The 14,049-nt window shown below is 35.4% G+C and overlaps 1 protein-coding gene across 1 annotated transcript in view; it reads right to left on the bottom strand.

Moving 5' to 3' along the window:
• Positions 1-14,049, bottom strand: part of SPTLC3 (serine palmitoyltransferase long chain base subunit 3) — a 168,000-nt gene that overhangs the window by 105,874 nt on the left and 48,077 nt on the right. Inside the window, exons 3-4 of the mRNA XM_079128498.1 lie at positions 1,222-1,376; positions 425-573 (exon numbers count right to left, since the gene is read on the bottom strand). Of these exons, the coding sequence (XP_078984624.1) occupies positions 425-573; positions 1,222-1,376 (304 nt within the window). The remainder of the gene's footprint in view (positions 1-424; positions 574-1,221; positions 1,377-14,049) is intronic.

The raw sequence follows: 14,049 nt of genomic DNA on the forward strand, positions 1-14,049 counted from the left end.
TATTCATTCAACCCAACATTCCACAAGGCCAGTCCCTCTTGTTATGAAGCTTATATTGGAGGAGCAGAGACAGGTTATATGCAAATACAAAAGCAAGATTATTTGGATCAGTAGTGAATGTTAATAATAAAAATGAGAGGACAGACTAGGACCTGCGGGAGGGGGCACAATAGTTGCTATTTTAGAAATGTGATCAGGAAAGATCTATTTCGCTCAGTCATGAGAATGAAAACAAATTTAATAAACTGCCTGGCAATAGCAAAATGCTTGAAAATTTCAAAAAGTCTTTTATATCCCTTTTGCTTTCTGAATTTTATAATAGTTATTTGAGGCACATATTCTAGATAGAATATCAATTTGAGAAGTAGTCACAAGGAACCTGAGACAAGACTGGATGAAATTCCAAAGTAGTTGATGCACATACCCATTTCGTGTCTGGTGCTGGCCACACCTGAGCCGTACGTTTCTAAGACATCCTTTATTGTCCTCATAGACTCATTGTATTTGACTGCGAGCCCAAGGAAGTTATAGGAGCCCATGTTGATGACATCTTTGATGATTCTTCCAGTAAACCTGCAGGGAGACAGACAAGTGAGCACAAAGGACTTTCTCATTTAATCCCAGTGCCCAAGAGACAGGGATTTGGGCCTGGCCCAGATCATATGTTTTCTTTTTCTTTTTAATTTTCACTGTTTTCAGCATACAATAGCTTGTCCTTAGAGGAAAGCAATCCATAATGAAGTGGGGTCAGCATTAGAGAAAGATATCCTGGGCCATGGTGTACTACTCACTCTTGATTTTCCTTTGGCAATTGCTTTCATGAAAATCATGCTCTGATTTAAAACCCAACAAGAATTTCTAAAGGAACAAGAAGCTGTGTCACCACTGTCTCCATTAGGGAGAAGAGAAGGGTATGATTTGACAGGAAAGCTGGAAAGAGCTCTTCAAGGCTGACTCTGTATGTCCTGTACCTTCTAACATGGGTTTCATGATATAACTGAAAGTTATGATATAACTTTAGTTTTATCATAAATATGCTGCCTTTGCAAAGCAATTACTGACTTCCTCCATTGACCTCATAAGAGCTGCCAAGGTCTGAAGGATGAAGACCAACCACTTCTGCATTTGGGGTTTTTCAGATCTATGATATGTTTCCCATGCTAGAATTTCCTTGAAGGGAATATCATTTTTCCACCAAGTCCCTCCAGGTGGCTGCCTCACCTAAACGTCCAGTTATAGTCATCGGATACCCTTTCCATCACATCGAAATGAGGCCCTGGGGCACTGCAGATGGGCCGGTTCCAGTTGTCTCTGATTCTCATGTAAAGGTTCCGCGTATAAAAATTCTCAAAGTCTTGATACAGTGGCACAAAATCCTATAACAGAGGTAGAAGGTTAGCTTTGGGCTTTATTTTATTTCATTTTATTTGCAATTGAAGCTGAGAAAACACCTGAGAGAACCTTGCAAAAATCCATCTTCAGATTTTTTTTTTTTTTTTTGAGCAAGGGTCAGTGGCTGAGGGAAGAAATGGAACTCACAAATAAAACTGTGAGAACTCTATCCCTAAAGAGCTTGCCCTTTAGTGGGGGAAGTACAAATGTGATAAATAAGAGTAACAAAGAGGACAACATCATACAAGGCAAGTCCCAGAACAAGTGGTGGAGATAAGGAGTCACCGTGGGGTTCCCAGGAAGAGAGAATTATGGCTGAAGGATAACAACAGGTGTTTATGTCTGAACAGTTTAGTTGGGAAAAAATGGTTAAGGTGATAATTTGGTTTTAACTTTTTTGAAATATGTATTCCCCTTCACCATGTTTTTAGTTTTTAAATTTTTCTACATGCAATTTATTTTTTATCTTTTATTTTTACAGACTGCATTTTGATTCATTGTACACAAATGGGGTACAACTTTTGGTTTCTATGGTTGTACATGATGTAGATTCATACCATTTGTGTAATCATACATGTACATAGGGTAATGATGTCTGTCTCATTCCACCATCTTTCATACACCTGCCCCTTCCCCTTCTTATGTCCCTCGATGTAATCCAAAGTTCCTCCATTATTCTCTTACCTCCACCCCCTCCCCCATTATGTATCATCATCCACTTATCATCACCATATTTTAGATGAGTAAATGGAATTGAACTATTGGCAAAATTGCTAATTGGCAGGTGGCTGGCTGTCACATTGCCAAGGGCCTGGAAACAGCTGACAAGCCTGTGGAGCACCAGCCAAAGCAAGAGCACTGTGTTCCTGTATAAAATGTAATTCATGGCTGGAGGGATCTGCAATCCAGCTGAAGCTCAAAGCAAAACATGTATGATTTTATCATTTGACTTATAAGAGTATATACTAGGAAAAAAGTGCAAATGTTATGACTATGGTCTAAGCAGGCATTCAGAGGATTAGATCAGGAGTGAGAGTCACCTCTTGCTGGAGGAATCAGAGAGGCTTTATGTGGGAGGAACTTTGAGGTGACACTAGGAAAAATGAGGTTATTATGATTAGGAATATTTGGGGAGGGTTCTCAGGGTGAATGAGTTTGCTGAAATATGGAGACCATTTGAGAAAAATGATTGAGAATAAACATCAGGCATATCCTCTCACTCCTTGCTCTGAACCTGTAGTGGCTCTTACCTTATTCCATGTCAAAGTCAAGGCCCTGATTCATTTGGCTTCTGGTTTCTTCTTTTATCCCATCCCTTCACTATTTTTTGTTGCATTGATGAGGCTGTACAGAGAAGGGGAGCCTTAAGCTTCTGCACAAGGAGCTCAGATTTTGTTCTCTGGGTAACAGGGAGCCACTGAATAATTGGGAGTGAGAATCTCATTTGCCCTCCTATCCTATTGGGCTCTTTGCTTTCCTTTCCCTTAAGAGATGGAGCAGGTTTCCTGAGGATGATTCCTTTTTGGATGATCTTGTGCAACTGGTTTCCCTACTCATTTTCAGAACTGGTCCATTCCAGAGAAAAATATAGAGAAAATGTGGGTCTTTTATGGCAGGTGTCTATAGTCAAGCCACAGCCCTTTGTGTCACCACCCTCTGGTGCTCAGTGATAATGACATTATTCCCAGGGTTCCCCTGTAGAAATTCCATTATGATTTTCCGTAGGAAGAAATGTTCATAAACACACATTGGCACTATCTATTATATGTGAATTTGAAACTCTACTGATTGCAATTCAAAATCTCATACCAATTGCATTTTCTCTAAAGAACTGTGGTTTGGGTTTTATTATCATTTAAAATGATAAGTTTATGGTAATTATATGATCCTTTCATGTTCTCACAGGGAAAAAACATATTTTTGAGACAAGATTGCATAACTCTGCAAAATCATTTATAAACCATTTCCTCTTTGATTAAATACATTCTTTCAGACTATTTGCTGTTTGTGGATTATTCCATGTTCCCATATGTTATTTGTATCCTTCTGTTTGCTTAAAGACTGATTTAAAATGAATGGTATAAACTTATCAGAAGAAAATAGAAAATTAGGTCTGTAGGTAGTAATATCTGGGATCTAGGTGGAATTACAGGTTTTATGACGAATCTTACTCAACATAAAGTAAAAGTTGGTTTGGAGAGGAGAAAAGAAACAAGCATTCTGTCTACAAAATTAATTTCAAATTTGTAACCACAGAATTCACAAGGTAGCAGTAATGAAGAGGACACAGAGATCACAGAACTCAAATGCCCATTTGATACATCAGGAAAATCAGACCCAGAAAGGCAAGTGACTTGACTTCTGGTCATCCTCTGGCTTCACTCCCTCTCCCAGACAGAGACTTTAGAATGACCTTGGGATTATTCAGATTCCCTCTAGCACACCACTGGTGACAAAAAAAAGTCACCCACGATATGTAAAACTCTACCCGACATATTTCCAGACTAGACAGGAGTGTCTAGTAGTCATAAGGAACTCTGCATCAATGTGAGAAAACAATGTGCAGCTTCCCCATGTCCTACTTCATGAAGATACATTATCATAGCCACCTGAGAGAAGGTGGGAACTAATTCATCCTACTATGATTTTCTCCCTTCCAATTGGGAGATGTAGAATCTGTACCATGTGGAAATGGGCAGTACCTTTTTATTGAAACAAATGCTTTGAGGGCAAGTTATAGGGATTCAAACCTATCATGTGGGGTCAAGGAAGACTTCTTTCTGGGAATGATCCTCACATTCAATAGCAATGTTACAGATTGTACCTCCCTTGTAAAAAGGTAGGATGGTTATTTAACCACAGAGGTATATCTTTGCGTATGATGTAAATACTAACCCAGATCTGATATGCAAGTTCAGCAACCTACATAGTCCTGAGATGGACAATTGAGCCTTGGAATCCTCCTTGGAGTTGAAGATCTGATCTGGGAATGAACTGGCTTGCTTTAGGGCATGGTCCTCTTCTCCCCACAAGTGTGGCTCCCTGCCTCTGATGGGTGTGTTTTCACTCCACCCCATTCCTGTGAGCAGCAGTGAGTTTTCTTTAGGAGTAGCCAACACCTCAAAAGGTCAATGTCCTCTAGTCTCAGACAAGCTTCCCACAGCAATTTAACTACAGCAGAAAATGAAGTTAGACTTGATATTTCAAAGAGAAGCATTGCAATAGGACATATATTTATGTATCCATAGATTTAATTTATCACTTGGCTTACTCACTATCTTTGTTTTGCTTTCTGACAGAAATGGACAAATGTGATAGGTAACTCTAGGTCATCAAGACACCACCATTTTGGCGAGTAGGGTGTAGGAAAGGATGAGTCCAACCTAAAAAACATAACAACAACAATAGCTTTGTTTCTTCTTCACGTTGGTAATCATTCTTTTTCTACCTTTAAACTTGGGTGGTAATCCATTATTTTCCAAATATAGTAGATGTTACTATCCAACTGATGTGAATAGATAGATGAAAAGTCAGAACACAAACTGCAAAAATTGGGAATTTGATTGAGTTCCATAATCAATGCTGTTTTCAATGAATGGGGCTTTGTGTTTATTAGGAAGTAAAAGAGCATGCCACGGACCATTGTTAAGTACTGTTGCCATATTTGGAAGAAAGTTCCTCTTAATTGATTTAATTACATGCCTGTTTAGTAGCAAATAGAATTATAGCTTTATAAAGAAAGAGTCATTATCAAACACCAGTTATTAATTTGTGTCTTTTCTCATCTAATATTTATTTTTATATCTTTATAATACCAGAAAGCTCAGAAAATTAAAAAAAAATGCTTGTAATTTTCTTTTCTTAGTAAGGTAACTGTAGTTCTTTGAAGCATGAGAATCTCAAAGAAATGGTGTCTAATGTTAATTTTTATTTTAAAGAAACTAGGTGGTATTATGGTTTGCATTTTAAATATTCCCCAAAGGTTTATGTGTTAAAGAGTTGGTTGCTGGCCTGTGCTGTTATTGGTGGGTGGTGGAACTGCTCAGAGGTAGAGCTAGTGGGAGGAAGTTAGGTCATTGGGGAGTATGCTCCTGAAGGAATATTGGGAACTGAGCCCCTTCCTCTATTTCTCTGTTTTGCTTCCTAGTCACCATGAGGTGAATAGCCTTGTTCCTTGTGCTCCCTGACATGATTTTCTGCCTCAACACAGACCCAAAGCAATGGGGCCAAGTGATCATGTACTAAAATCTCTGAACCTGAATCAGTATACTTTTAAGTTGATTTTCTCAGATATTTTGTCACAGCAATGGAAAGCTGACTTACATAGATGGGGACTGAATAAATATTGCAGACTCGGTACTTATATGGATCTTTTCACTTCTATAAAAGTTCTATAAAATGAGATAATAGTGAACATTTAATAAAGCAAAATGAAGTGATACATGCCTAAAGAGACTATCAAAAATATCATCAATAAATCAGAAGAATCACACACACATACAAAAATACATAAATAGGATCTGGAGAAATAAAACTATAAGAAATCATAGTTTGAAACATTTTCAGGAAGTCTGGTGTGGATATAAGCTAACTGCAGGGTAACTCCAAGTTGAGAGTGAAGAGCTAAAACAAGTTGATGTTCAGGGAGACAAACTGGGAAGCTAGATCACTTTGCTGGGCTAATAAATAAGTGTCAGTAATATTGTGCAGAGGACAAAGCTTTGTAATGGGCAGCAGAAACTAAATGGAAGAGCAGTTCCTCAATATATAGAGACATAGTAGAACAATGCATATTTTAAAAGGATAAAAGAATCCAAGAGTGTAATGGCCACAGCCCAAAAGAAAATTAATAAGTTTCAATATTAAATTTGCTAATTTTTCCAGAAGAGTTAAAAAGGGACAAAGAGAAAAGAAAATATGAAAAAAAAGTCAAGAGTCATGATGGACTGATACAAAAGATTCGATGTCTCGGTGATGGGCATGAAAAAATTGAAAAAAGGCAATTAAGGAGGAGAATAGAAGGATGAGGAAAAGAAGTTAAAGTAGAAGAAGGAAGAGAGAGTGAAATTTTCTAGAGATGAAAAAAGAGTTGAACCCTAAGATGTGAAGAGCTCATCAAGGACTGATTAGAGAAAATGAATAGTTTGATATCCAGATACATCCTACTTCAATTCCAAATTTCCAAGGGTAAAGAGAAAAGTCCCCAAAATGTTCCTATAGGAGGTAAAGCAGTTTATATATTAGGGAATAAGAGTCAGATTGCTTCAGACTTTCTTTGATGATAATGGTAGAAAATATCTTGAGGACAATTTGTTTTGAACTTAAAATCCTATACTCAGCCAAATCAACAACCAAATGATAAAAACAGAGAAACACATTCTCATATAGGTAAGCTGTCATGCTTTTAATAACCACAGACATTTCTGAGAACTGAGAGGATACTATTGGATTTCAAAATACACTACAGAGTAATAAAAACAGCAAGATACTGGCACAGAAATAGCCATATAGCCATATAGACCAATGGAACAGAATAGAGAGCCCAGATTAAGTCCGTACATTTTAGAACAATTGAAGTGCCAAGAACTCATATGGGGAAAAGCAATGTCATCAAAAAATGGTGGTGGGAAAACTATGTCCATAGGCAGAAGAATGAAACTGCAACCTTATCTCATGACATAAAAAAAAAAAAAAAAATGAAATGAAGAAGTACTGGGGACTTAATTAAAACAAGATATATTTCATGCTTCTATAATTATGTCAAATGAAATCTACTGTCATGCATAACAAGAACAAATAAAAAATGAACTCAAAATGAATTAAAGAATTAAATATAAGTCCTCAAACTATAAAACTACTGAAAGAAAACAGGAAAAGTTTCTTATCATTGGTTTAGGCAATGAATTTTTTGGATATGACCTCAAAAGCATACCACAAAAATGAGAAATATAGGATTTATGTTCAAACTAAAAATCTTATGGGCAGCAGAGGAAATAATCAACAGAGTGAAGAAACAACCAATGGAATCCTAGAAAATATTTTCATTCCATATATCTGATAAAAGGTTATTATCCCAAATATATAATAAACTCAACTCAATAGCAAAATAACCCAACTAAAACCATAACCCAATTAAAAATAATCCAATTAAAAATGGGAAAATGACCCAAACAGATATTTCTCTGCAAAGTCATACTAACTGGCCAATAGGTTTATGAAAATAATGTTCAGCATCACAAATCATCAGGGAAATGCAAATCTACTACAGGAAGATATCATTTCACACTTGTTAGGTTGACTGTTATCGAAAAGACAACTGATAACAAGGGTTGATACAGACTGAGAAAAAGGAACCTTATGTACTGTGAGAATGTGAATAACAGCTATTGTGCAAAACAATATGGAGGTTCTTCAAAAAATTAAAAATATAATTACCATATAATCTAGCAGTCTCACTTCTGGATATATCCTAGAGAAGTGAAATCATTATCTATAAGAGGCACCTGCATACTCATCTTCATACCCTCAGTATTCACAGTAGACTAGATATGGAAATAGTCCAAGTGTCCCTCACAGATAAATGGTAGAACAAAATGTACATATACATTGTGATGGAATACCATGAATCCTTAAAAAAGAAGAAAATCCCCTCATTGGAACCACATGGATGAACCTGTAGGACATTACAATAAGTGAAATAAGGCAGGAACAGAAAGGTGAACACTGCATGATCTCACTTATATATGGAAACTAAAAAAGTCGAAATCACAGAATCAGGGGTAAGATGATGGCATCTAGGTTCTGAGGCATGGAGGAAAGGGGAGATGTCAGTTAAAGGGTCTAAAGTTTCACTTACAAAATGAACAAGTTCTGGAGGACTAACATACATAGTGGTGATCGTAGGTAATAATAATAATGTACTGCATGCTTTAAATTTACTAAGAGGGTAGATTCTAAACATTCTCAGCAAGAAAAGAAAAGAAAGATAAAAAGATAACAATATGAAGTAACATTTTATTAATTTGACTGTGGTAGTTAAAAAATACATATAAAATCACAAAACACATTATACAATGTAAATAAATACATTTTGTCAATTATACCCCAATAAAATTGGAAAAAAAGTAAAACTAAATGATATTAAAATACATATTAAAGAAAAAAAAAACAATGGACCAGAGTGTAAAGGGAGAAATATTTAAAATTAAAAAAATGACAATGTGAACATAGAACATAAATATGGCAGAAATAAGTTTAAATTGAGTCAATAAAATGATAGCCTTAGTCATATGGAATTGGTTACGTGAGACCATTTTTAGCCTATGAAAGTGGAAGTTTAATATACTTTAGTATTTAATATGTTATTATAATACAGAATCTTTAGTATTTGTTTAAAATCAATCTGTAGGCTGCTTATAAGAGGCATACATGCTCTGAAAATTATGAAGCCTGGAAACAAAGGGATGGCTTTTGAAGAAAAAGTAGATGTATAACTATTAAAATCAGGCAACAGATGTTCTTGGATAGGCAGAGTTAATATTGTCAAAATGGCCATACTTCCAAAAGTACTATACAGATTCAATGCAATTCCAATTAAAATCCCAATGACATACCTCATAGAAACAGAGCAAGCAATCATGAAATTCATTTGGAAAAATAAAAGACCCAGAATAGTTAAAGTAATCCTTAGCAGGAAAAGTGAAGTAGGGGGTATTATAATATCAGAACTTCAACTATACTACAGAGCAATACTAACAAAAATGGCATGGTATTGACACTAAAATAGATAGGTAGCTCAATGGTGCAGAATAGAGGACACAGACACAAACCCACAAAAATACAGTTTTCTCATACTAGACAAAGGTTCCAAAAACATACAATGGAGAAAAGATAGCCTCTTTAACAAATGGTGCTGGGAAAACTGGAAATCCATATGCAGCAAAATGAAACTAAACCCATATCTCTCACCCTGCACAAAACTCAAAATGGATTGAGGACCTCAGAATCAGACCACAGACCCGGCACCTTATAGAAGAAAAAGTAGGTCCAAATCTTCATCATGTCAGCTTAGGACTAGATTTCCTTAACATGACTCCCAAAGCACAAGAAATAAAATAAAAAATCAATATTTGGGATAGATTCAAACTAAAAAGCTTTCTCTCAGCAAAGGAAACTATCACCAATGTGAAGAGACAGCCTACAGAATGAGAGAAAATCTTTTCCACTCATACTTCAGATAGAACACTAATCTCCAGAATCTATAAAGAACCCAAAAAACTTTACACCAAGAATACAAATAACCCAATCAATAAATGGGCAAAGAAATGAGCACACACTTCACAGAAGAAGATCTACAAGCAGTCAACAGATACATGAAAAAATGTTCAACATCTTTAGTAATAAGAGAAATGCAAATCAAAACTACCCTAAGATTCCATCTCACCCCAATTGGAATGTCTATTATCAAGAATACAAGCAATAATAGTTGTTGGCATGGATGTGGGGAAAAGGTACACTGATACATTGCTGGTGGGGTGAAAATTAGTGCAGCCACTCTGGAAAGCAGTGTGGAGATTCCTTAGAAAACTTGGAATGGAACCACCATTTGACCCAGCTATCCCACTCCTTGGCCTATACCCAAAGGACTTAAAAACAGCATACTACAGAGATACAGCCACATCAATGTTCATAGCTGTTCAATTCACAATAGCTAGATTGTGGAACCAACCTAGATGCCCTTCAGTTGATGAGTGGATAAAGAAACTGTGGTATATATACACAATGGAATATTACTCAGCTGTAAAGAAGAATATGGCATTTGCAGGTAAATGGATGGAGTTGAAGAATATCATGCTAAGTGAAATAAGCCAATCCCCAAAAACCAAAGGCCAAATGATCTGTCTGAAAAGTGGATGATGATGCATAATGGTGGGTGGGAAGGAGGCAAGAATGGAGGAGGGATGGATTGTATAGAGGGAAAAGAGGGCTGGGAGGGGTTGGGGGGAAGGAAAAATAAGAAATGAGACAAACATCATTACTCTATGTAATGTATGATTACACAAATGGTGCGACTCTACTTCATGTACAACCAGAGAAACAACAGTTGTACCCCATTTGTGAATAATGAATCAAAATTAATAAATACAAAAAAAAGTCAGACAACAGAGTATATCTTGAAAAGTAATATGCAAGGAAAAATCCATCAAGTACTATTAGAGTCAGAAACTTTTATATACATTATGGTTAACACTAAAATACATATGAGAAAGTATTAATATACATTTATTAAAAAATGTTCGAGTAGAGGAAAAGAAAAAGAAGTCTAGAAGAGTTAAATAACACAGTTAGCAACTGTTTTGTAATAATCACCTAACAGACAACCTATATTTTTGGGGGAGCACACAAAAAAATTCAAGAAATTTTAAAACAACTATATGAGAAACTGTGAAAGAGAGAATTCATTTAAGTGGTATATTTGGGATGAAAATATAAATATATCAGTATGTTTCCTATATGCTAGCAATAACTAATTAGAACATGGTATGGACGAAAAAAAGATAGTACTCACTAATACTATGATAAAAAATGTTCCAAATAAAAGGAAATGGAGACTTTTATAAATAAAATTATTAAACATTTTTTGGAAGAACATAAGAAGTATATAAAGAAATGGAAAGAAATGTTTCCAAGTGGGAAGACTGAATATTTTGAAGATACTACATTTTATAAAGTTAGCTTATAGATTTAATAAATTCCCAATTAAAGTGACAGGCTTTTTATCAAAATTCAAAACCTGACTAGTTAATTCTCAAGCACACAGGGAAAATACATATAATATTTACCTGAAAACTTACAGTTATCTAAAAAATAGATAAATTGATCAAGATTTTGCAACAGTGGATTAAAAAGTATTTAGTTAATGATACTGGAACAACGAGAAATATCTTTAAAAATTAGTCCTTCTACTTTGCACAACAAATAAAAATAAATCTAAATGCATTTGTGTCCTACATAAATAAAATAAATATCTAACATCATAAAAGTAGTGACTGAAATGACAAGAAAATTTTTTATGACTTTAGTTGAAAAAAGTGCCTTCCTAAACATGACTAATCTCCCTCCTAACAAAAGGGGTGGACAGTAACAACAAAGAGAACATAAAAGAAATATTTAAATGGCCATTGCAGGTTTGGTTAGAAGTCCAATGCCCTATTTCTTGTACCACAGAATCCATTACTAAAAGAAATGTTTGATACATATGACCTGATAACTTACATATAGCCAAATATAATACAGTTAAAGAGCCAAGAAACAGAATTGGAAAAATATTTAAAATACACTTTTTAAATAAATGATCAATATAAGGATATAGAGAGTGTTGCTAAATCCATAAGAAAATTTAATAATATTTTGAGCAGAGAATTTGAATAGACAATTCAAGAAGAATAAGTATAAGTAAGTAAAAATGATACGAAAAGAAACTTAGATTCATTATTACTTAGGAAGACATGAAATAAGATATGAATAAAAAATATTCTCCCATGAGACTGGCAAAAAATTTAAAAATAAAGTCGATATTATCAATATACCAAATGTTGACAAGGAACTACTCTCAACTATTAATCACTTGAGTCTAGCTCTGCAAGCTTTTCTGAAAGACAATTTGTCAGTATCTCACAGAAGTTAAAACATTCATTCCTTAGAGGCAGAAAGCTACTTCAAGGAATTATCCTAGAATAATGCAAATGCTACTCATTGACAAATTAGTTACCATAATAAAAAGGGATCATAAATAAATTATGATATATAAATTATTAAGGAATACCATCATGAAGCTACTAAAAGAAAAACGTATTCTGGTACAGAAAGATGTCCAGATATATGCTACATTTAGGTTTGAAAAAAAAAAAGAAGTTACAGTATAAAACAATCTCATTTATGTTAGGGAAAGGAGAGGGTGAGTGCAAAAGGAAAGTAAGTGTAGTGAGGGAGCCAAGAGACTGGGGATGCAGAAAATGATTGCTTTTACTTATTATTTCCATAACAAAAGGGAAAGGGAAAAATAAAAGGTGTCTGATAAGTGACTTTTCATTAGGGTTGTTATTATCCACCCATTCCACAGCTTGGCTTTTGATCAGTTAATGTATGATAGCACAGATTCAACCCAACAAAAGCAGTCCACCCTTCCCACTGTCCTAGATTCTTTCTTTCTGAGTCTGTCTACATTGTAAAAGAAATAAAAAGAATGATTTGACCAACATTTGAAGGCCAGATCAGAATATATTTGTACATATATATCTTCTTTTTAATATGTATTAATTATAATAAAATTATATCATCAATTGCAATATAGTTAATATATAATATAAAATGAATTACATACATGCATATATTATATTACATATTATACATATAACATGTATATGATATGTTATATAAAATACATGTACATACATATGTATACCCATACACATGTCTATACATATATATGCACACATACAAATACACATATATGTCTCCAATTCAATTCTGAACTCTCTGAGTAGTCATTGTGAGATGTTGCGCTCTCACTTAATTGATGGTCCTATTTTGCAAAATATTTTTAGAACTTTAAAATTTTGAATTTGTCCTCCCGGCCTATGGGACCTGCTCTAATGGATGCACTTACAGAAAATCTCCACCCCTGTGAGAGTGGATTTGATTTTCAGCCAGAATCTATTTGGAACCAACCCTGGTAAGAAAGATTGGGGATTTCACTAGTCAGTGATTCCTACTGCGTTTAAAGGTATTTGTTTCTTGGTGACCGTTGAGCCAAGGGGTGAGGAATAAGCCACACAAATACCTAAGGGAGGATCATTCAAGGTAGAAAAAAATGCAAGTGAAAAATCCTTGAGGAAGGTATATGTAGGCGAAGCCTGAAGAAGTTCTTCTGTTTGAAGCAGTGTGGAAGTTCTAGTGTTTGAAGCAGTGTGAGATAGGGGGAGTAGTAGAGGAAATGAAATCAGACACATGAGGGGATTGTGTTCTTCAGGGTCTCAGCCAGCTGTGGCTCTTACTCCACATGAGTTGGAAAGGCATAGAAGGGGTCTATACAGAGTGTTAACGAATAACAGTACTTATCAGTGAGAAAGGATTGTAGGGTTCGAGAGTGGAAGAGGGGTACATAAGAGAAGGTTTTAACACAAACCTGGAGAAAGCAGGATGGTAAAAATTAGTCTGATAGATATATTTTGAACATAGAACTATTATTATTGCAGACAGATTTGACTTGGAGTCCAAGACCAAAAGAGAAGTCAGGGATGACTTAAGCCATTTTTGTCTAAAGCACCTGGGCTGGTGGAGTCATCATTGACTAACCTGGGAAAGATTATGAAAGGCACAGGCTTGGAGAGGAAGCCCAAGTGCAGAGTTTGGATGTGTGAAGGCTAAGGATTGCTGATGAATGGGACCTAGTACACGAGTGGAGGGCTTGGCCTGGATAGGCGCCCATTCACCTCCTCCATGGAAAGGGAGTAAAAGCTCAAGTACTTGAGCACAGGTGCTGGTAAGGAAGTGGTGGAGACAGCAGGTGGGAGTTTTGGCTTTTGTCTATTTTTTCAGTGAAATAGGAAGCATGATTATTTGGTGACTGTCAGTTGGGCCAAGAGGTGTTGGAGG

The sequence above is a fragment of the Sciurus vulgaris genome (assembly GCF_902686455.1).
Source record: "Sciurus vulgaris genome assembly, chromosome: 2".
NCBI lineage: Eukaryota > Metazoa > Chordata > Mammalia > Rodentia > Sciuridae > Sciurus > Sciurus vulgaris.